Below are 24528 nucleotides of genomic sequence, written 5' to 3'. Positions count from 1 at the left end.
TTTCTTCTTTGAGTGCTTGCTCATGTCGATTCCATTCTAGGTGACTTGCAAGCAGTATCCTTGGAGGTAGGCTCGGAGTTCACTGTCTAGGCAGGGGTAGTCTATTTTTTGTCAAGGTCCAAATTTATTGATCAAAGATATAGTCAAGGTCCAGCCTCCAGAGAAGAAAATAATAATAATAATAATAATAAAAAATACCCCAACAGTAATGATAATAAGTAATGAAAACATTTCTGGGTCCATTTGGAATTTCTCATGCCCCACCAACTTTTGAGACAGCTGAACGTTCCACTACACACCATAGCCCAACTCTTGCCAGTACAACCAAAATTAACAAATTATGATGATTGTGCTTAATTGATCAGCATTGAAATTGTTAATGTTGGCATTTAAATTGAGATTAATTATTTCATGTCTGCGCTTTTGTTTCCAGTTGTCTAAAAACTCAGGCAGATATTCTGGCCTCAGTTAACATTTGCATCACATTTTTAAGGTTTTCTTCACAGTTACGATGGCTGAAGACTTTATTTTAAAATTAAATTTTAGTTTATCTAGCAGTTACTGAAATTTTAAAAAAACACAATTATGTGACCATTTATGTGTCTGCATAATCTCATTAGACCTGGGTATGATGAGATGCTTATTGCTTGGAATTATTTCACATACAAGCCATAGGTGAATCTTATGGGTTTTTAATGGATCTGACTTACTCCCTTCTCATAGATGACAACAGGAGACATGGAAAGCATTCTGTTCAGAGGTGTCTTGCACAGGATATAGCTAGGTTAATTCACATTGCAATATTTTGAATTCACCTCTGGGCATAAAATTGTATGTCTGTATTTTCACCAAAAAACCCCCCACAACCTTTTAGATGAGGGAAAAGTTCCTTCTCATCTCCTTCTTCAAGTAAAGCTTGTTTGTGTGGGAGACAGACTTTTCTCTGCGGGCAGAGTGAGACTATGGAATTAACTCTCCCAAGAGCTAAGGACCATCACAGCCCTTACCATTTTCTGCTCCACGGGTAACGCACATTTCTTTGATCTTGCCTTCTCTATCGCAAACGCAACAACAGGTTTATTTATATTAAAAATAATAATTTTAAAACGCTACCAAAACAAGATATTTCTCCTTCTGGGAACAAGCAACACTTGTCAAGTTGCTTAATGCACTGTTGGAAGTTGCTCAGATATTATAGTGATGAGTGCTGTATAAAAACCTAGATAGAATAGAGAATATGTACTGATGTCAGAAGAGGAGTTTGTTCAGTATATGTAATCAGTTACTTGATCTTTCCCCTCCTTATCAATAATAGAATTTTTTAATTTGCCATATTATTTCTATATGAATTGCAAATCATAGATCTGGATGCCTCAGGAACAGGTAAGGGGACACTGGGCCTTTCTGTTTGGTTTGCTTATTAAAATCCAACCCAGGTCTGTAAGGACTAGAAATTATGCTGGTCTACATCTAGTAAAATGAAGCATCTTGGATTAAACTGGTCAGTGTGTTTACATCACAAAATTCACTGTCACAGTTGATACCTAAGACCAACATGTCCCCACTCCTAGTGGTGTTTGTTCCCTGTATGTCGCAGTTGAGGAACACACTACACGCTAGCCTGTCATTTGCTACTCATGCTGTACTTGTTCTGTGGATATATTTATTCAGATTTTTAACAATAACAAAAGGGATTGGCTGTCCAGAGCTTTAGGCACCCCAATGTTAGTTACAAAAATAAAATTCAGCAGCAGGTTACTGCCAACAGAACTTATCTCCCTTTAAAACACAAACATCCTCCCCCAATTGACTTCCCTTATGTAATCCTCAGCAGCAGCCCATTCAGATGGATGCATCCTGCAATGTGCCATGAAGGTCAGCAGACCAGGACTCCTACAGACTGAGGGAGGTGTAGCTTGTTCTGGCGCAGAGGGCCTCTCACAGGGAATGCTCTGCCATGGGGTTCTTCTCTTTTACTTTGAGAGGGATCTAGGTCAAGTGCCTCCACTGTGGCTGTATGGCATGAGGAGAGAGGCGGTTCCTCAAGAAGGAGCGTCCAGCCATTTAGGGCTTTCTGGATAGAGAGCAACACCTTATATTTGATCTAGAAATAGAGCAGTTCATTTTTCAGTGCTGTCAAACTAGTAGTACTCAGAAAGCAATAAAATTCACTGACTGAGAAGAAAAACACACCTAGCTGTGGTAACATAGAACACTTCCCTGTGATCCATTTCAATGGCTCCATTACGAGAAAAAATTATTTTAATTAGAAATGAACTGGAATGTAAGAAGATTTAGGATTTATTTGGTGCTATATATAAACATTTAAAAACAGTTGGGCTGCCTGTAAGTTTTGGTAATTTACCTATGGCTGCTTTCCTTATTTAAAAACTTAATTGTAAGTGTTCTGAAGTCTGTTTTTTTTTTAAAAAAAAAAAAGGCATACATTGAAAGAGTTTGAATTTCTAGGAAAGAGAGAGCTGAATATAGACATTAAGCTTCTGTCTTTTGCCTGTTTTTTTCCCTTGTTTCCCTCCCCTTTCTTTTGAAGGACTTCATTAACACTGATAACATGGTAGCGAACAAAATAATTAACATGGGGGAAGGGAATTGAGGCGGTTACAGTGAGGGATGAGAAGTCCAACATTTTGCAAATAAAAAAAAAATGGATTAAAAAAAGTATTGTTCATCTCACTGTAATGTACTGGTGAATGTCATTAGGGTTTAAATAGACAGTGTCAAGCAGTTTATCCTCAGCATTTAAGTTCTGTGTTGGGAGAGGTTGGATTCCAATTTTAAAATAAATTAAATGTTTGCATAATATTTTTAAATCAGTTTTTTTGTTTGATTTTGTCACAAACGTGCTAGTGCATAAGAAGCTGAAGGTAAAACTGATGAGCATATTGTCATCAGTAAAAACTGAATAGCATGTAAAAAGTAAGCAAATAGAAAATTCTGTGTCTGCCAGTGCACATTATGGGTGATTCCTTAGATTAAATTGTTCGGTGTCCAGACTCCTTCACTTCCTCCTTTCAGCAACTCTTGCACATTCTCAATTATTTCCTGTTTCTCAGCAAAGAAACAGCTGGGATCATCATCATGATTAATGTTTTCCTCCATGTGTTAGTGTGAATTTTCATGGTGTAGAAAGGATGTGAATGTTCCCTTTGCAAAAATCTCTTGTATTTTCCATTGCTGAATCATTCTACTCTCCACTTGGACCGCAACTCATGCAGTATCTTGTGCATGGACAATAAGAATCTTATAGCATCTTTTAGAAGAATTGCAGTTTGCCTTGGCCAGAGTTTCTAACCACGTCCTCTCCCTTCTCCCCATCCCTCCGCAAAGGTGGCTGAATTCTAGTTATGCTCTAGTGAGATGACAGGTTTCATATCAACCAAGATTGTTTTTGTTTCAGTGTATTGAGCAATCTGAGTTTGGTGGAAGTGTATTGATTTACCATCATATATCAGTTTTCAGTGACAACATTTTGTTTTTCCTTTTTTTCCCTAAATTGTAGGAATACTCTGAAGATAGTAACTCTGAGCCAAATGTGGATCTGGAGAATCAGTACTACAATTCCAAAGCATTAAAGGAGGATGATCCCAAAGCAGCACTGAGCAGTTTTCAGAAGGTTTTTAGTTTTTAAGTTATCCCTTTTATTTATGTTAATGTTATAACCCACAATTACATTTGATCTATGAAATTGTTTACTTGGATTCAAGTTATTGGTGTATTTGATATTGAAGATGCATTAATAATTCCCACTGATATTACCACATGAGGTTGTTTCCAGGAATTTTGAGAGAAACTTTTTGTAGTAGTGTAACTTATTAGTGCAGATGGTAATAAGCTTTCATCAGACTTCTTGGCTCCCAGAGTGTTTACACACTTATAAATACCATACCGAGAAAATATATTGTTCATTGTTTAGTGGCACAACTGATTTTTTAAAAAAGTTTTGCAAAACTATTAATCCTTGAAAAACTGTTAATTTTAATTTTTTTTATTCAGTTAGCTTGTTTGTCAGCTGTAGAGACCATATCCAATTGTCTTTTTTCTTAATTGAATAACCATTTTCTTTACTCTTACATAATGCATTACTATTGGTTACAATCCTGAGTAAAAGGCTTCAGGTTGTAAATGCCAACTGACAGAATACCTGTAGAAGAGTTATCATTCACATGAATTATATGCTTACTGTCACCAGAAAGTGGTATGTTTTAAAGATGATCAGTAAAAGAAAAAACATTAGGCCTGTTGGGCTTCTTTATGGTGTATAAAAAAAGCCTCTGAAGAGATTTGTTTTGTTGGTGGCTTTTTTTTAATTGGTGGTGGGAAAATACTCCTTTTTTGTTACACTAAATCTTCATCTCTGGTCTAACCTGGAAGACTCTCTAAGATGACTGAAGAACTAATGAAATGATTACATCACAAAGTCAGAATGAAATGTTGTGCAATTGAGAGAGGAAGGGATTTTTAGTCAGATTTTTTTCAAAGCTCTACTTTCTTGTGTTTTTGTTTAACCTCAGTGACTAACATTTTTGAGTAATGAAGTCTTTGATAAAAATCCATCACCCTGCCCCATCAGTTAAGGTGTGTGAATTAACAACAGCCTGAGGTCCCTGGCAAGTCCCCTAACATAATCAGGGATTGTCAGAATTGATGTTCCTTTCTAAGGTAGAAAACAAGCAGGAAAAAACTTTCAAGCCTCTTTTTATACCTTCATTAATTTTTTAAAAAGACACTAGCTCTTTTTTTTTATCCCTTGCATGTCAGCTTTATAAACATTGGGATTTTGATGAAGAATTATTTTTCTATTTCAGGTTTTGGAGCTTGAAGGTGAAAAAGGAGAATGGGGATTCAAAGCATTGAAACAGATGATTAAAATAAACTTCAAATTGGTAGGAGTTGCAGCTATCATTTTAGGAAATGCTAAATTGCATTAATATTGCATTGATTCACAGTTTTTAAATTGTTGTCCTTTCCTTATTTTTTATCTCCAAAATCACGTTTGAAAGAAAGCTAAAACAAAAAAAATAATTCTCTAATAATCTCCACATAAGAAGTCATTATAGTTGCCACAGGGAATTTATATGGTCATGATTAACATTAACCTCATTATTCAGAAGTTTTGAAAGTTAGACCCACTTTTCCCTATGCACCCATCCCAAGCTACTGGGATAGATTGCTTGAGTGTAAATACAGCTATTATGTATATTGACACCTTTTTAAATAACATTGATGAGCTTGCTTTAAATTGACCAAGCACTTCAACCAAAACACACTGTTTAGGTAAAATATAAAACAGATTTATTAACTGCAGAAAGAGAGATTTTAAATGATTATCAGTAGTAGGCACAAAAGGTCAGAGATAGTTACCGAAGAAAATAAAAGGTAAGCACACAGTCTAAATCTCAAACCTTATTAGACTAAGCAGTATTTGGGTCAAGCAGTTTTTCTTACCCCTCTGGATGTTGCAGGTATATTACAGTTCTTAATACACAGGCTTTCCCTTTAAACAGGGACCGGTCTTTGTATGCCCAGCATTCTTGTTGCTTCCAGGATAGGTGGGGGAGGAGAAAGGTAAAAGCATGATGCCACTGTCCCCTATTTTATATCCTCAGTCCATGTGCCTAGAAAACACTAACCCAGACATGTCCTGGTGGGTTTTGCTGAGTGACAGCGCTGAGCAATCCCCCATTTTGTGATGCTTGTGCAGCCCTCTTGCAGCATTGTAAATCCCTTATCCCTGCTGATTAATAGTCATTTAACACCCTCCTGTTAGTGGCTCTCCTCTTTTTGTTGTCACTGGAAAACTAGGAGTGGGCAACTCCCAAACTCACAACTAGGGCTGTAGATAAATTGCAGTTAACTCATTTAACTCATGCGATTAACTCAAAAAAATTATTTGCAGTTAATGACAGTTTTAATCGCACTGTTAAACAATGGAATACCAGTTAAAATTTATTAAATATTTTTGGATGTTTTCTACATTGATTTCAGTTACAACACAGAATACAAAGTGTACAGTGCTCACCTTATATTTTTATTACAAATATTTGCACTGTAAAATGACAAAAAAAATAGTATTTTTCAATTCACCTCATACAAGTATTGTAGTGCAACTTCTTTATCGTGAAAGTGCAACTTACAAATGTAGATTTTTTTGTTTGTTACATAACTGTATTCAAACACAAAACAATGTAAAACTTTAGAGCCGACAAGTCCACTCAGTCCTACTTCTTCTTCAGCCAGTCGTTAAGACAAACAAGTTTGTTTACATTTACAGGAGATAATGCTGCCTGCTTCTTATTTACAATGTCACCTGAAAGTGAGAACAGGCGTTCATTCACATGGCATTTTTGTAGCCAGCGTTGCAAGGTGTTTACATGCCAGATATGTGAAAAATTCATATACCCCTTCATGCTTCAGCCGCCATTCCAGAAGACTTGCTTCCATGCTGATGATGGTCATTAAAAAAATAATGCATTAATTAAATTTGTGATTGAACTTCTTGGGGGAGAATTGTATGTCTCCTGCTCTGTTTTACCCGCATTCTGCCATATATTTCATGTTATAGGTCTCGGATGGTGACCCAGCACATGTTGTTCATTTTAAGAACATTTTCACTGCAGATTTGACAAAATGCAGAGAAGATACTAATGTGAGATTTCTAAAGATTGCTACAGCACTCGACCCAAGGTTTAAGAATCAGAAGTGCCTTCCAAAATCTGAGAGGGATGAGGTGTGGAGAATGCTTTCAGAAGTCTTAAAAGGGCAACACTCCAATGCGGAAACTACCAGAATCTGAACCACCGAAAAAGAAAACCAACCTTCTGCTGGTGGCATCTGACTCAGATGATGAAAATGAACATACGTCGATCCGCACTACTTTGGATTGTTATCAAGCAGAACCAGTCGTCAGCATGGATGCGTGTCCTCTGGCATGGTGGTTGAAGCATGAAGGGACATGTGAATCTTTAGTTCGTCTGGCACGTAAATATCTTGCGACACCAGGTACAATAGTGCCATGAGAACTCCTGTTTTCACTTTCAGATGACATTGTAAACAAGAAGTGGGCAGCATTATCTCCTGCAAATCTAAACAAACGTGTTTGTCCGAGTGACTGGCTGAACAAGAAGTAGGACTGAATGGACTTTGCTTTATTTTTGAATGCAGTTATATTTTTGTACATAATTCTACATTTGTAAGTTCATCTTTCATCATAACATGATTGCACTACAGTCCTTGTATTAGGTAAATTGAAAAATACTGTTTTGTTTGTCATTTTTACAGTGCAAATATTTGTAATAAAAAATAAATATAAAGTGAGCACTGTAGACTTTATATTCTGTGTTGTAATTGAAATCAATATATTTGAAAATGCAGAAAACATCCACAAATATTTAAATAAATGGTATTCTGTTATTGTTTAACAGTGCAATTAATCGTGATTAATTTTTTAAATCGCTTGACAGCTCTACTCACAACATATTTCAATAATAGCAATCCCTCAAAATCTCATAACTTCATAAACACTACCAGTATACATATTTTGACAGAACAGTTGGGTTCAGCATATCATGACCTTTCATATGATATCTTACATGGCATGCTTTGTATGAAATATAATTATATGAGAGGGGTGGATATGGGGTTTCCAGGGTGATGCTTTGAGGTAGAGTGCCACCTTGCAGTTTTGATAATTTGTTTAAAGAAAAAAAATGGGCTGATGACATTTTACATATCAAGCTCAGCAAACAGAGAATTTTTAGAGTGTCTTATAAAGTTCAGTTTTTTATATGAATTACGGGTAGCTAACGTGAAATATCTGTGACTGAATCCCCCCGGGTTGCAGCCTGGGACTGTGGGACCGCTGTGCCCCTTAACTCTTTCCAGCCTGGGCTATCTCTCATAATGCCTTGCTAGTGACCAGCAGCAAGCCCCTCCAGGTGCTGTGGTCACTCAGCACAACAGCATGTGAAGCCCCACACACCCAGCTAGATTGCATGAATGCTTCGAGAGCCACTCATGACGCACACAGAGAAAGGCACCAGAGCCAAATCCTCCCAGCACTGTACCTCAAAAATACACAGTTTTGCACTGCTCAAGATGGGCAGTGCAGATTTATTAATTGGTTCATCACTTCAGCAATGGAAAGTGGTTGTACACCAGCCTTTGCAACACCTGAGATTTGCCACACACTTCATACAAACTCACTGGTAAAGATAAACAGTTAAACAAATTTATTGACTATAAAAGATTTTAAGTGATAGGCAAAAAGTCAGAGTTCATTACCAAAAGAAATAAAATATAATCATGCAGTCTAAACACTCAACCGTATTAGACAGGGCAACAACTAGATTAAGCAGTTTTTTTCACCCCACTGGATATTGCATTCCTTAGTATACAGATTTCACCCTTGAAATCTGGGCCAGTCTCCTCTGTTGGGAGTCCTGTCGTCTTCTCAGTGTCTTAGTTGCTTGCAGCATAGGTGGGGACAGGAGAAGGGCCCAGTATGTGTCCTGTCTGTCTGGTTTATACCCTCAGTCCATGTGCTTGGAAAACACAAGTCCAGGCATGTCTGGGGGCACTGTTGAGTCTCCAAGCAAGGTTGAGCAATTCCCCTGGTGTGGCCTCATGTAGGTGGGTCATTGCAACTTAGCTCTCTTGCTGGATGATGGGTTGATACCCCACATGGGTGTTGCCTTCTTTCCTTGCTGTTGCCTCTGGGGAGCTAATGTCTGGCTGATTCCCCAACTTACAGCAAGTTTTAGTGACCGCCATACAACACAATTCTCATAACTTCATATGCATTAATGATATACATATATGGATAGAGAAATTACTTTCAGCAGGTCATAATCTTTCACCAATACCTTACAAAGCATGCTTTATGTAAGATCACGATTATATAAAAACGAGGAATATGGGGGTTCCAGGACGCTCCCCTAAGATATAGAATGTCACAACATCATTCACTATAATGTGTTGGTAGGAAATATGTTTTCTCACCAAATAATGTGGCCATGCTAATTCTCAAATAGACTTTTCTCTATTTAAACTTCTGTTCTGTGAAGATCCACTTAACTCACTTTTGACTGTGCCACTCATGAGTAATGTGGTGATCCTAAATAGGTGACAGAAAAATTAGAGCAATCACAGAAGTGCAACCACAGACATGCATCACTGCATAGTCTCTCTACTGTAATGTTTTTGGGTTTTCTGTGCATATTTATAGTTGTTAATATCTAATGGCAATGTTCAGTAAACAATTTTTCATGATTATGAATTATACATGTTTTTCCTCACAGACTAACTTTCCTGAAATGATGAACAGATATAAACAGCTATTGACCTACATACGGAGTGCAGTTACAAGAAATTACTCTGAAAAATCCATCAATTCTATTCTTGATTATATCTCCACTTCCAAACAGGTTAGATTACCATTCCTTTAATGTTGATGGTCCTCCTCCACCTGTCCATTTTTTGCCTTTTGGAAACCTGATTCTTGGTATAATTGGAGAACAGTTGTAATATTACATTTGTTAGTATGATTAAATATTGTTCCCCACAATTTATTGATCATATGTTAAAAAATAACATGTCTTTAACTTTAATGTCCTCTACACAAGATTAAAGCAGGGTAGAAACTACTTTAGTATCTCTTACCTGGGATTTCTATACAGCTAAATGTCACAAATGACATGTTTTTCAGCAAAGTGGCTACCACCATCAATAGGTTCTCAAATGTAATTTGTAGTTAAAATAACTCTCTCTACTCATTAATTTAGCACTCGGATACGGTAAGAAATGTGCCTACCTTTCTGACTAGTAAAGTAAGCAGACTAGGTACATGGGACCAGATTCATGGCCAAGCTCTGCTCTCTTTGTGCTAATAGAGCAGCATAAAGAAAGAAGAGAGCTCCCCTGAGCTCCTAGCTGGGGATGCCCAGCATGTGGAGAATCGCCAGCACACAGAGTTGACTTCTATGCCTTCCTTCCCTCTTGCAACACACTGGGAGGGACAGATGAAGTGGCTGGAGTGTGATATACTCTGGCAGTTCCAAGGATGGCAGTTCCTTAGGACCATACCGAATTGGCAGTTTAGAGTATCTGTTCTAAGTTGTGCCAGGAGCTAGGACTGGAGAGAATCCGGGACTCATACCTGCAACCTGAAAGCCACTGGGCCCGTATCCCAACTGCACCCAGCAGATAATCTGGACGTTAGGTGTACAGAAAGTTTCTCTCTCAACTTTCTAGATTATCTGATTTTAAAGAAAAATGCTATTGAACGCTCTGCAATTTTGGGTTTTACAGTTTGTTTCCATACAGGAACATCTTCTGGTCTGCTCTGAGCAGAACAGTCATAATTTTTTTTATTCTTATTTCATGCAGTATTTGGATAAGAGGGAGAAAATATCTTTTATTGACCCCTTCCCCTCCTATCCTTTTACCCTTGTTGATCTCTCTTTTTCAGTTTCCAGTAACAGTAATGCTAGGTTTTTATTAGTATTTTTCTTAGATACTTACATAACAATAATTTTATCTGCTTAAGATGGATAAGTAGCTTTGGTTCTTCACTAATATAATAAAAAATTGCAGTTTTTAAAACCTTGTGCAACTTATTTTGAATTAAAAGCTTACATCTGGGTGCTTCTAAATGCTTTTCAGTTCCAAACTTCAGTGAAATCTTCTATTTTATGGTAATGTTGATTATTTATTATGCTTAAGTTTTGTCATTTTAGTTGCAATTTCTGCTATTTATAAGTAATAGTTCAATAAGATGCAGATTTCTGTATCTTATTTGTGTTGAAGTTCAAACATGCACTTTTAGTTTGTTCAAACTGACTATATTAACAGGTACAAATTTGCTGTTTACAATTATAGAATTCTGATTTTTTATGCCAGATGGATTTGCTTCAGGAATTTTATGAAACAACACTTGAAGCTCTGAAAGATGCTAAGAATGATAGATTGTGGTTTAAGACAAACACAAAGGTAAAATATATAAATAATATTTAGTTTTAATTTTTGCTTTCTATAACTTTCTTAAATTACAAGTCTTAATTTTATAAATTCTAAAATCCTAATTGTCCTAATGGCTTTAATTTTTTTAATTACAGCTTGGCAAATTATATTTAGAACGAGAAGAATATGGAAAATTACAGAAGATTTTGCGTCAGTTGCATCAGTCATGCCAGGTACAGTACAGTAGATATTTTAAAAAAATACTTTACTACCCCAAAACTACTTGTAAAATCATTCACTGTAACTTTGTATTTAGTACTAATTTCACATCCAGTTTTCAGGCCAGGAGAATGGCATATCATTGGGATTTGTAAATAAAAATTAAATCTAATGCTTGTTTTCATTCCTTATCTGTTTGGTAACTTGAAATAAAAATCATAAAATAGTTATTTGCTGGTAAAAAGATGAATTTTTATAACCATCAGACAGTAACTGCATTATCGTTGCATTTCACTTAGGTTCGGGAATGAGAAGCATTTGTGAATTATTATTCCTTTTAATGTATTATTAAAATTAATACAAACTGTTCGGCAGAAAAAAACTACATTTAAATCAATAGAGAAGCAAAAATTCTAAATGAAGCTTAACCGTAGGTGAAAGCTTTGGCCTTTATTTCATTATGGAAAAAATATATATAGCCAGTTGCTTTGGCCAAATTAGCCCCCGGCTTTGCCTATCTTCTCCATCTTTATGCTGAACAAAGATGATGTACACCTGGGAATCTGGCCTATTATTAGCAATATTATGGTCATGAATACATCACTGCTCTCTTGCAGTGGTTACGTGGCTTTAACTTGTGTATACTGAAAGAAATTCATAAGATATGAAATGTACAGAAGGTCAACTCTTGAAGTCCTTACTCAAGCAAAACTCATAGTAAAGTCAGTATTTTTACCCAAGTGGAAAAACTTCAGAACTTGGTCCATGCTAGCTTCCTTGAACATTGTTTGAATTTCACTGGTTGTATTAAAAATATGGTATTTGGAAACTTCCTTATTTTTGGCAAGAGATTTCTGAAAATATTTAGTAACACACTTTTATATTACTAGAATGGTGACCTCAGCATTACTTCAAGATTCACAGTATTCATTATTACTCTTTCCTAGACTGATGATGGAGAAGATGATTTAAAAAAGGGCACCCAGCTATTGGAAATCTATGCATTGGAAATTCAAATGTATACAGCACAGAAAAATAACAAAAAACTTAAAGCACTGTACGAACAGTCATTGCACATCAAGTCTGCCATTCCTCATCCACTGATCATGGGGGTCATCAGAGGCAAGTTTTTTTTATATTACTACTTTAAAATTCCTTTTGTTCAGACCAGTGTCACTTAACATAAATTTAAACATATCTTATTTTTTTTGTTTCAACTGAAAATACATTACAGAAAACATTCCATATATCTGATCTCATTGAATTGCACTGGCAACTACAAAAGCATTAGAATTCACTAGAAGTACCTATTTACTGGCCAGTAAAGGTTGACTGATTTGTAATGAGAGCATGTACCATCTCTGAAAGCACCTTTCACCAGGTTATGGCTATCACTTGTCTCCTCTGCTGACAGGAAACCTGCCAGTTAGAGCAGTAAAAGGAAAACAATATTTCTCATTTGACTTTCTAAATAGTTTTTCTAAAAATATGTTGGACAGCTCCCATAAATAGATAATGTTGCTGTGCAGTCTCTTTGAAGTTTGTCATTGGGATAAATTCCAACTGAGTAAATGTATTAATTTGCAACCTTTTAACAAAAAGCTTGCAAAGGTATACTTCCCTTTATAGTTACTGTGTGATCTTAGGAGTGGTTATTTTTAATAATACTTGAATTGGAAAGCCAAAAAAGAAGCAGCCGCCTTATATTGATGTGCTAATGCTTTTTCTCAGCAGTTTTCATGAATTTTAAAAATAACCCTGAAAATATATTCAGGAATCAGTTTAGACATAGGATGGTACATTTAGTAGTATCGTTCTGATAAATGGCTGCAAGCACACAGCTTCTCCTTTCATCATTGTTTTCTTTTCAGAATGTGGAGGCAAAATGCACTTAAGGGAAGGAGAATTTGAAAAGGCACACACTGACTTTTTTGAAGCATTCAAGAATTATGATGAATCAGGGAGTCCTAGAAGAACCACTTGCTTAAAATATTTGGTCCTAGCAAACATGCTGATGAAGTCCGGAATAAATCCATTTGACTCTCAGGAGGTATACTTTATAAATGTGCACGAGTCGGCTTAGCTGCTGCTTTTCCAGTTTAGTAGGGAAATTGGCATAAATACCTTTTTTTTTTTTTTTTTTCCCCCTACCTAAATGTACTTATTATGGTTTCTGTTCTGTGTAGGCTAAACCATACAAAAATGATCCAGAGATTCTAGCAATGACAAATTTAGTAAGGTAAGAAATTTTATATTTTCCTGAAGGGCAAAGCTACACTTGCTCCTAACCATGAAACAGATATTTTGGGTTTTTGGTTTTGTTGAAAATAATACAAACAGACTTTTTCATAGGTATCATACCAGCATTTCGGTTTGGGATTTTCAATGTTTCTGTTGTTCAGAAGCTTTCTATTTAGTGTGGTCTATATCAGTAATACTCAGACTGCAGCCCATGAGCCGCAAGTAGCTCTTTAATGTGTTTCCTGCGGTGCTTTGCAGCACATGATATTAAAATGGGGTGTGATTTAATCAGGATGCTTTCACTATGTTAACTAATTACTGTTGATAATATAATAATACTTAGTCATTTTGGTGTGAGAGTGTGTGTGTGTGTATGCATGCATGTATAATATATATATATATATATATATATATATATATATAAAAAACTAAATATTTCCCTTGACATACTGTTTAAATATGAATATATAGTACTATAGTAAATGAAACAATGAATTCACATTACTGTGGCTGTGTTGAGTAATGTTGATTGCTAATTTGGCTCCTGAACCACTGAGGTCTGAGTATCACTGATCTACACAAAATTCTCTACAGTACCAGTTTAAAAAGACCCCACTAAGAACATATACTACTTTGTTTTACAGCTAAAACAATAGATCATGCTGAATTCCTATCTAGTTTCATTAATGTTATTGTTTTTCCCTAAAGGCAAGTGTCTTCCAAATATCCTAATTCTGAATCATGAGATTTTATTGCAAGACTGGGGAACTGACTAAAAAGATGTTCTTTGTGGTTTGAACGTCTGAGAGATCACATTCGTTTGCAGGTTTTATGGCTAAATAGCTTCCAACTATCAGCTTATTTACTGTGATTTATGTAGTGAAATTTTGATTGAACCTTGTATTCAGAAGCAAGAATTATATTTATAATTGATATAATTATATTTAATTGTATTTTTTGTATATAAAAGCTGCAAATTTAGTTCTTTTCTTTCCATGAGCTGATCCTTCTCTCTTATAGTTCACCATAATATTAAAAAAAACATTCACATGTGGTTTTTTGTTTTGTTTGTTTTCCCTTTAGGAAATAACATGAGTGCTCTTTTTTGTAGAAGTTCAATATGTTGCATGATAGTAGCAGCCCAGACTCTTTATTCCAGTAATATATTTAATAATCCTGGAATAGAGGGTATTTAAAGAAATTTACAACTGCCTTTGTCACTGGTGTTTCAAGGCATTCAAAGTTTCCAAAATGGCCAATGCTGACTGTACAAATTCAAATTTGGTCATTTAGAATCTGATTTTTCAGAGTTGCTGACCACCTGCAAATCCAGTGGCAGCTGGGAATGCCCAGGACTTCTGAAAATCAGGCCCGTTAAGCTTTCCTTGAAGGCTGATATGGTATGTTATATTAGTAGGATGATTTGGAGGCATTGATATGCAGTATTTTCACACATCAAGGCATGTGTGCCAAAGGAGTTTTCAGGCAGGGTTTTTCGGAATAGAGCTTTCAAGTCTCAAATCCTGCAAGCATGTGCATCCCTAAGCATATGAAGATCCAAAGTGCTACATGGATTTTTACAGATAATGTGGTCAGCATCGTTTAGGCCCTAGGGTATCAAGACCATCAGCTTACGTAGATTGTATTGAGGCAGTTTTTCCATGCTTTGCTGTGAAACCAGTTAGTTCCTGTCCACTGTAAACAGATTCTGTCTTGACAAATAAGAAGCAATCTGTGTTCGGTTCTCTTCTGCAGTCAAAAGATGGGGAATTCCTTTGTCCAAGTTTTGAAATAAATAGTTAACACTGTGGGCCAAACATTGTTCAGATACAACTACTGTTTGCTATCATTTGCTCAAAAACAACAACATTCCTGAAACCAAAGAGGCATATGCATTATTGACCTAATGATGAATAAAGGATTTGGCAATCTGTGGAGGGATTACTTCAGAGAATTTCAATTCCATATACGTCCTTTCTACTTTAGTTTCATGCTTTCATGTAAATGTGAGACAGAAGGAACTCCCACGTGGTTTTAGCAAGCCTGCTTTCATTCATACTACCTAATTTATATTCTGTATCTTTAGATCTGAGTGTATTTGTCTCTCAAAAATATGAAAGCAAGTAAAAAATATAACACAAATTAAGCTGCAGCAGATAATATCAGTTTTGTTAAGGTTACAGTGCTATTCTTAATTTCTACTATAATTAGAAACTAAATTTGCATTTAGATTTTCCAGGGGGAACTTATACATTTTGTCCATTGTAAAACAACTTTGCTTGTGGGGTACCCTTTGAAACTTTATACGTAATTTAAATGCCATTTAATTATTAGATGTTTCATATCACGTTTATCAACTATTACAAACATTTGCTTCTGCATTGTTTATCATCTCCTCAGGGTTGATCCACAATGAAGTCTTAATGCTGAGGTTATGGCATCATAATTATTTTGTCATAGACTTTGATGTGTATAAGCACAAAGATGACTTCAGTCTAGGGTCAGTCAGAAAGAATATCCACATTATGAAGAAAGTCATTACTAAAATACACACATTCACTGAATGCATATATTGGACAATACATTGCTGATGCCTCTTGGCACTTAAACACAGGAGGTTCCGATAAGGTGCATCAGGACACATCCATATTAACATAACAAAACAATTGAGTAACTTTGAGTGACTATATTTTTAGTGTTTTTAATAGGATAACTTTTTAAAATACAAATCGTTCAAAACCAATTTATAGTTGCAAAAGGGCAGAACGTTCATATTAAACTTCTGTGAACACTAACAAAACATAGTAGAAGAAATGAAGGAGCTACAGTGTTATCCTAAGACGCATGTTTTCAACGCCCTTTTATCTTAAGCATCCTCAATTTCTAACTGTCAGAAAGATTGTGACTGTAGTTCTTTGCTACCAATTTTTAATATACTTTTTAGCATGTGGAAACTGGAAATCTTATCCTGATCTGAAACTTTTTTTACTTGACAAAACTGTAATTCACTCTCCTTTATTGTTGAAGTGCCTATCAGAATAATGACATCACTGAATTTGAGAAGATTCTGAAAACAAATCACAGCAACATCATGGACGATCCCTTCATAAGGGAACACATTGAAGGTATGGTTACAGGAGGTTGTTGTCACAGTTCAGGGCAACTGCACCTGTATTTCCCCTGAGTGGGCACTAGCTTCAGGCTTCCAGCTCCCTAGTTTTTGCCTTTCTGGATGGAGACCCGTGTCTCTCTGCCTGCAGACCAGAGTATTTCTAGGCTGCATGGTTCCCTGCCTTCACTACGTTCTTCCCAGCACGGGCAAGTTGCCCAAAGGCACATGCTTGCTTTCTCTCAGAAATGGTTAACAGGTGTAATTGCTACAGTAGTACACAGTTCTTTGTGTGCAAGCCTATTTTTTTTATTAACATAAAAAGCAATACAGAGAAAACATATTAAAAACAATAAAGAACCTACACCCATACTAATAAGCTTACCAGATGTTACTCTAACATGGATTCTGGCAGGAATCTCCTTCTCCCCCCACCTAACAGGATTCAGCTTGTGGTTACAATTCATTATAGCCTCAACTCTGAACTAGCACACTCATAACATGTTTAGTCCACCCTTTATACAGTTCAGGGGTCTTTGACCTGGAGTTTCTAGGAGCACGTTGACCATGGGCTTTCCTCCCTTGAGGATAGCTTGAAAAGGGAGGATTCAAAGAGAGTCATTTGCATCCACTTCACAGGTATTGGTCTAAAAAGTCCTTTGAAGTTCCTAATACCATCCAGAGATTGCATTAGTCAGTCTCTCCTGTAGAAGATAGATACACTCAGTTCCACAGGAATACAAACAATTGTATTTTTAATACAATGGACTCAAAAGACGTTAAACTTTAATTCAGAGTTTAGCTTCATTCAGTAAACATCACTCAGGATATTGTCAGTCTGTCCCAGTTGTAATCCTGTTTTTTCTCTGACTTGTTAAGATATATTTCTTCTGCACTGGGAGAATAATAAAAAATAAATGTTCCTTATGAGTTAGTGTTTAAAAACTCTATTGCTGGAAGTCAGTGTTAATGAGATGCTTTGTTATATAACGGTGAAAATTACCAAAACAATAGTTGCTTTAGGTAAAAGGAGCACATTTGCAACCAGATTTATGAATAAAAACAGCAGCAAACCTAGAGCCTCATCTTTTGAAGTAATGGAAAAATTACAGTTGACTTCAGTCAGCTTTGGATGAGGCCCCTACTGAGGAAAAGCATGTGTGGTTAACAGCTCATGAGGGCAATCTGAATATGACTAAAACTGTTATTCGTAAAAGATACCTAATTGCATGGAAGTCATTGGGTCAGATCCTATGATGCAGCCAAACTATGCAGAATGTGATGGTGTCTTAAAACTCAATCTTTGTGCTCCCGAGTAGTGCTCTGTGCAGGTCATCCATCCTTTCCCCTGTGTTGTATTTTGAGGGCATAGTATAGGGATCCATCAGCCTCCCTGCCTTTTTCTCAAGCCATAGTCCATTTTCATTGCTACACCAGAAGCGGGGAGAGTATGTGGGGTTAGAACCTCTATTAGCTCTTTATCACTGAAGGATCATCCTTAGACGGAGGTGATCCTTCCTGGACCAATTAATATGGCTTTTTAGCCAAATGTGATTAATCATGCAGTGAAATGTGCCTACACTGCCTTGGAGGATCTGGCCCCTTATGGCATTAATTGTCACTAATTAAAATAAAAAGTATTGTTGTGTATTCCTATATAGTGTTAAGTTTGGGTTTTCACCCAATTCATGTGAGAGATTTGATAAGCGTACAAACAGCAGTAAAACAGTCAGCTGGCCGAGTGAAGGAAAACAGAACAGGCTTAAAAAATATTCATACATATTTATTAACAGCTCATGCATGCATATTTTTAATTTATTAAACTTGCAGTTTATCTAGTGAGAAAGTGAAAAACATTCTTAGCTGCTGCACAGACTCTTCACATTGCAACTCTGCCACAATTCCTTGTCTTGTTAGGCTATTGAACTCTGATTCTGCAAACAGACTTCAGTGGGGTTACTTCTGTGCTTAAAATCAAGCATATGCGTATTTGCGGGGTTAGTGCCTTAAACTTTTCACATTTTGGTGAAAGACAGGTATTTCTTTAGTAAGCTGAGATGGTAAAGATACTGTGCAATATTGTGTACCATTTATCCAGTTTCTTAGAATAACTTTAAAATAGTTACAAACTATTTTGAAAACTGTATTTTCAAGCTTAAATAAGTTTTAACATTATCCAGTACTCCTGCTAATACCCAGGCTGCGCTACATACTGTGATACAACCAGTGAAGAAAGATGGCTTATTTTTACAACGTGGGAGTACTTATTACCATATAGGATCATAGCAGTCAAGAGATGGAAAAGACCCACTAGATATAAATATGGATCTATATTGCACACTTGCTCATTTGAATATGTAACCATTGTTCTTACAATAGTTACTTATTTGTTTTTCTTCTCTTACAGAGCTTTTGCGAAACATCAGAACACAAGTGCTTATAAAATTAATTAAGCCTTATACAAGAATACATATTCCTTTTATTTCTAAGGTACTTATCAGAGGAGATTTGTATTTGCTTAAATTAACGACAATTATAAATCAGCATAGCTGTTAAACAAATACAGCACTTTCCTAAATGGAACATCTGAAAATGTAGCATGGCCCCCAAAATGCAGTTAATAGAATACTGATAGTTTTGCAGTGTGTAACTGTAAATTTACATGTAATCTGAATGATTCTTATTAATGCTATAGTAAATGTTTAAGATGTTTAGCTGCCAATTTTGCAGCATAGAGATGCACTTGCTTTTGTAAAAAAACTTGAAAGTGCATAATTCCTCTTAGGCAACTATAATAAATATGAACTAGCATGCACAAACTCCGATGAAATTTCAGCTGTTTTAAACCCTTCTTGTCTAGCAGATATCATTAAAGGTCAGTGATGTCAGAGTTGTAAGTCTGACAAGAGATGGAATAACAAATTCATAAATTAAAAAGCCAGAAAGGAATATGATGATTATCTAGTCTGACCTCCTGCATAACAAAATTGAAGTGAATTTCCATCTATTGTGAGGGGGAAATGTACTTTTATGACCTTTGTTAATGTTTGATTAGATTGATGGCATGGTAAAATGTATGAACTACTAAGGAAGAGTTAAGCATAGGTTTTATAATATAAGCACAAAATCTAAGGCTGATAAAATTGTCTTTTAAATAATTACTTACTGTAACCCGTGTACATTTTTTTTAAAGATGCCATTCATCAAATTTGCAGCACAAAATAGGCCAGGAGCTCCGCTGCTACTTACATATTTGGCCTTCTGAAGCATTGCTAGTGAACACATGCAGAGTTTTTCTTTTCCCCCGGGGGTGCTCCACCACCACTCTGCCCTGAGGCCCTGCCCTCACCCTGCCTCTTCCCGCCCCTGCTCTGCCTCCTTTTCTAGTCCCCACCCCTGCTCCCCCCCACCCCCAGATCCCTGCCTGCTCTCTGCCCTCCCCAAGCCTCTCCCCCAGCTGCCGGTCAGCTGTTTGGCGCACCTATTTTTTTTTTCTGCGGGTGCTCCAGCCCCGGAGCACCCATGGAGTCAGCGCCTATGAATGCATGCCCATTCCATTCCAACTGTTAGACCAGGGGTGGCCAGACAGTTAAAGTGCAGCTCACAGAGCCCTCCCCACATCCCCCATTCTCTGCCTATCAGACTGGGGGGGAGGAGCACAGAGTTTCTACCTTGCAGTGGTGTGGTGGGGCTAGGGGCTTCTGCCAGAGGCAACTGGTTCCTGCTGAAAAGGGGGGGTACAATTTAAAGGTTCGTTCCTCCCCAACACTTGAGTCATGCCCCCTCAGGCACGCACCCCTTACCCTCAGCAGCCCCACCCTGCAGCTCCCAGGTGTTAGCTCTGCATGGAGAGGCAGCAGCAAAAGCAGCGGCTGTCCCTGCAGCTCCCAGCTGTTTGCCGCTGCCTCTCCCCATAGCCGCAGCTCCCAGCTTGCCGTCTCCAGCAGTTGCCGCGCAGGGAGGTGGCCCAGTGGCACCATGTGACAGAGCAGGGCCAGCAAACCCTAGCAAAAATCTGGGGGGGCACATGACACCCTCTTCCCCCCAAGTGTTGCCTTGGCTTCTGCCCAGTGGAGGGTCTCAGGGTTTTAGCCCCGTAGAGTGCACCTGCCAGGGCACGGGGCTTTAGCTCCATGGGGTGCACCTGCCAAGGCTCGGGGTGTCAGCAGGAGTGGCGATGAAGCCCTGAGCCGCAGCAGGTGTGCCCCAGCTCTTCAACTTCTGAAGATTGCCATATGAGGCACAGAGGGTGAGTAAGTTTGGCCACCCCTGTATTACACCTCATATAATTGTCGGATCAGTTCCTTTATGACTGCAATCAGTGAACGAGTTCTCTGCGGGAGCTGCTCACTTGAAATTTAGGGGTGGCATCTTGAGCTCTTCCGAGATGCTGCTGATCTTGTTGACAGTGTATATCTTGGTTGTTCTTTTCCTATTCTCTCCGATTATTATTGACTTGGTACTATATTCTGACATTAAGAAACTGAGCTCAGTACTTACATGTGAAAATTAAAATTAAAAAATGTTGGTTGCGAAATAGTACAATGGCAACATAACAAGAGTTTTCTGTCTTAGGAATTAAACATAGATGTAGCTGACGTGGAGAGCTTGCTTGTGCAGTGCATATTGGATAAGTATGTACTTTCCTCCTATTTCTGATTATTGAATGTCTTAAAACTGTAGTATAGAAAAAACAGCAAATCGTGTGTGTATGTTTCCCCTGAAAATGCCATTTGATTCTACAATTATATAAGATAATGTGTAAGCTACGTCCTTTGGAGCTGTTTGGGTTAGTAACGTGAGTCACATTAGAAGATGTGAATTCAGAAGATCTTTAAGTAGTTTGAATGGTATGATTTTACATTACTTTTGCATTTTATAATAGCATATGATTGAATCACTATGCCAAATTATGTAAGTTATATATTATTAACTAGTGTTTAAATCTATAAATATGTAAAGATTTTAAAAGCCTTTTATTTTAAGGGAATAGTGTCTAAACCTCCTACCTAATTTGCAAGTCTCAGCCATAGTTTATAAAACAACTGGATAATTTTTTTGTATTGATTTATTTTTTAGTTAAAAAGAAGTTTTTCCCTGTTCCCTGAATTTAAAAAAAATATATTTTTCTTGTAATTCCTATATTTGAGAAACCTTATTGGAAGCAGTGAATTCACTGTAAAACAAAGATCAGGTGTTCTCTAAAATGTTGTTCATTTGGGGTGGCCTTAAATTCCTACAAGCACCTCTGAGCCATGTGCACTGCATGCACGTTGGTCCTAGTGTCTCTATCCATAAGTGTTTGGCAGGGGAAGTGAGTCTGCAGTTTAACCTCTTATCATAATTTCCCACCGGGCACTACATTGTGCAGATGTTAAATTCCTAGGCCAGTCAAGCTCTCAAATAAATCCTAATGTCTTTGTTTTGCATTAGTTGAGTGTGTGTTTTGAGCGAATTACTGTTGTTTCAGATTTTTAATGTGGATTACAGATGTATCTAATTAGGGTTTTTTGTGTCTTTCTAGCACTATTCATGGCCGAATTGATCAAGTCAACCAGCTCCTTGAACTGGATCATCAGAAGAGGGGTGGTGCACGGTATACGGCATTAGATAAATGGACCAACCAACTAAATTCTCTCAACCAGGCTGTAGTCAGCAAGCTGGCTTAACAGAAAACAAGCTTTTACAAAATGTACTTAAGGCAACAGTGCGGTGATGTAAACTTTAAAAGAACTGGGAATGGCAAAACTACTGTCGGTTGATGTGCCCTGAAATTATTGGAGTTATGGCAGAAGTGCTTTTTTGATCAGCTGGTTTGTGTTTTGCTGCTGCATTTATCCCAAGAAAAACAGCTTTAATCTCCAGAAGAAAACCAAAATGCCACGGGATTTATGCTGTATTGACATCTCGCCCTAAACATACAACATGATAGTAATTTGTCAAGGGCAACTAATGACCAGAGAGAAGATTTTTGTCATGATTTTAAATACACTGACACGTTACTGTTGGTTAAATTTAAACATGTTTTACCTGCAGAAATTCTCTCACAGAAATAACCTGCAATAACTTGAAATGCATACCCTTTTGAACACTTCCTTTTCTCATGTATAAATTGAAATGTTTGCTGCATTTTTCAAAATGTCAATTCTCCAAAAATGTGTCCGTATATTTCTGTACCTGCAGCGTAGTAAAGGTTTAGAGGAAACCCCGTAATTATAGTGGCATACTGTCACTTAGGTTTCAAGCAGCAAAATAAACAGTGCAGTTCAGAAATTGTACAGTTTGTTTCTTGATGTGTTTTCATTACATTTTGTTTTTTTAGAAAAGTAGGTAAGTGAATATTCCTCACCTCAGATAATGAGAACATTTTGGAGATTAAATCTTAACCTTGGTGCATGCTTTTGGTTTATTTCTTACCATATTTATGTACAAATATTATAGAGATTTAAGAACTGATATCTAGCAGTCTTGCTGATTTTTAAGGCTTTATTTTGAGAGGTACAGGGATCTTGCAATGCTAGTGGTAGTCAATGGTGGTAGGGGGTCTGCACTTCTGAGTATCAGGTCTTCATTTTGATCTCGGTATTTCAAATAAATGTTTGGTAGGAAATGGCTTTGGGGAAATTCAGACCACCATAGCTGACTTTAAGTTTGTGCCTTGTTAAACTAGATTTATGTTCTGACTTGGTTCTGAATTTAACTGTAATACGTTACGTAAGTAGAATATGAAAATTTGGGAGTGATATTGAGATTTCTGCTGTATGGGTATAGAATAGGGCTTTGTGCAGTGATAGGGGAGATGGAGTCCATCCCCTCCCTCTGACTGGTTGCAGTGCTGTCCCTTCATAGCCACTGTTCAAGCCCTGATAGAGCAAACTTCTCCCCTCCAGGAGTTGTAGGCCACTGGATCCATTTAACTATGGATCTGTAGTGTCCTCCAATGAGTCCACTGCATCAGCTCTCTCTGTGACAGCCTGTTTAGTGCCAGAACAGAATCCCTCCAGCAGCCCACATCCAGGGGATGTGGAAGCCTTCCTGTGCTGCCACTTTGTCCACACTTGCACTCGCTCCATTCAAGACAGATGCATGGTTTAAATGGTACAAAGGGCAATGCCAGGCACGCTCCTCACAGGATGAATATATTCTTAAAGCAATAAACACCTGAAGACATTTAAGAATAAAAGTGAAACCATTTAAACTCTCTTCAAACACAAACGAGAGTAACAAATAGCAAATGCTGTGTCACTTTCTGTGAGAGGAGAGGCAGGGGAGTGAGATACCAGCTGGTAAATCAAATGTTGTAGGACAGCTTGTGAATGACAGAGTTAAAAGAAAAAGATCTGGAACTGTAGTATCTAAAATTTAACTTCACAGACTTGAGTAACAAGGCTTCTTGCTGAACTGCTGGAGGTTTTAAAGGCCATAGAAAAAGGTTTATTTTTATGTGTGTAATATAGTATTTTATCATATATCATATATTTTGGAATGCAATTCTCTAGCCAGAGTCTTATTGAAACAATAAGCTAATGCTGAGTATTACATTGAGATTGTCAAATTTAGGTAAACTGAAGGAAGGTCAGTAAATCCCTAGTCTGGCGAGTAAGAAATTGAAGGTGCATTCTTATATGTTCTTTTCTCTCTATTGATATAAATATCCTTTGTTACCTATGGAAAATGTATTAAGCAAAGCACCTATATTATCTAGAGATTGAAAAGCTAATTGTGCTCTTCAACACAACAAAAAATTAAATGGCTGTTACAGTTGCCTGGTTTTTAGAAGATTGATAAAAATAGTACTCTGTGCCTAACCTAAGCAGATAGAGCATTCAGACAGGAGACTGCAAAGGATTAGGGAAAGAATGATTTGCTGTATTCTCCCTCATGCCTATCAGGTAAGCACCGCTGCACCAAGTCAAATAACTATCTAAAGTAAATGAGACATAAGTATAGATTTCATCAAGAAATTCTAATCGTACTCAATA

At 37.1% G+C, this 24528-nt stretch overlaps 1 protein-coding gene across 2 annotated transcripts in view; it reads left to right on the top strand.

Moving 5' to 3' along the window:
- Window positions 1-22824, top strand: part of COPS2 (COP9 signalosome subunit 2) — a 33877-nt gene extending 11053 nt beyond the window's left edge. The window contains exons 2-13 of one of the 2 annotated variants that reach the window (XM_048866383.2): window positions 3521-3634; window positions 4827-4904; window positions 9318-9443; window positions 10918-11007; window positions 11133-11210; window positions 12144-12318; window positions 13068-13246; window positions 13383-13435; window positions 16465-16562; window positions 18954-19036; window positions 21122-21180; window positions 22071-22824. In XM_048866383.2, the coding sequence (XP_048722340.1) occupies window positions 3521-3634; window positions 4827-4904; window positions 9318-9443; window positions 10918-11007; window positions 11133-11210; window positions 12144-12318; window positions 13068-13246; window positions 13383-13435; window positions 16465-16562; window positions 18954-19036; window positions 21122-21180; window positions 22071-22215 (1278 nt within the window). In that variant the 3' untranslated portion in view covers window positions 22216-22824. Of the gene's footprint in view, window positions 1-3520; window positions 3635-4826; window positions 4905-9317; window positions 9444-10896; window positions 11008-11132; window positions 11211-12143; window positions 12319-13067; window positions 13247-13382; window positions 13436-16464; window positions 16563-18953; window positions 19037-21121; window positions 21181-22070 lie in introns of both variants that reach the window. The other variant, XM_048866382.2, reaches the window with a different exon arrangement.
- Window positions 22825-24528: the final 1704 nt, after the last annotated feature.

The sequence above is a fragment of the Caretta caretta genome, chromosome 10 (genome assembly GCF_965140235.1).
Source record: "Caretta caretta isolate rCarCar2 chromosome 10, rCarCar1.hap1, whole genome shotgun sequence".
NCBI classification, from domain to species: domain Eukaryota; kingdom Metazoa; phylum Chordata; order Testudines; family Cheloniidae; genus Caretta; species Caretta caretta.
This window is presented reverse-complemented; position numbering and strand designations above follow the sequence as displayed.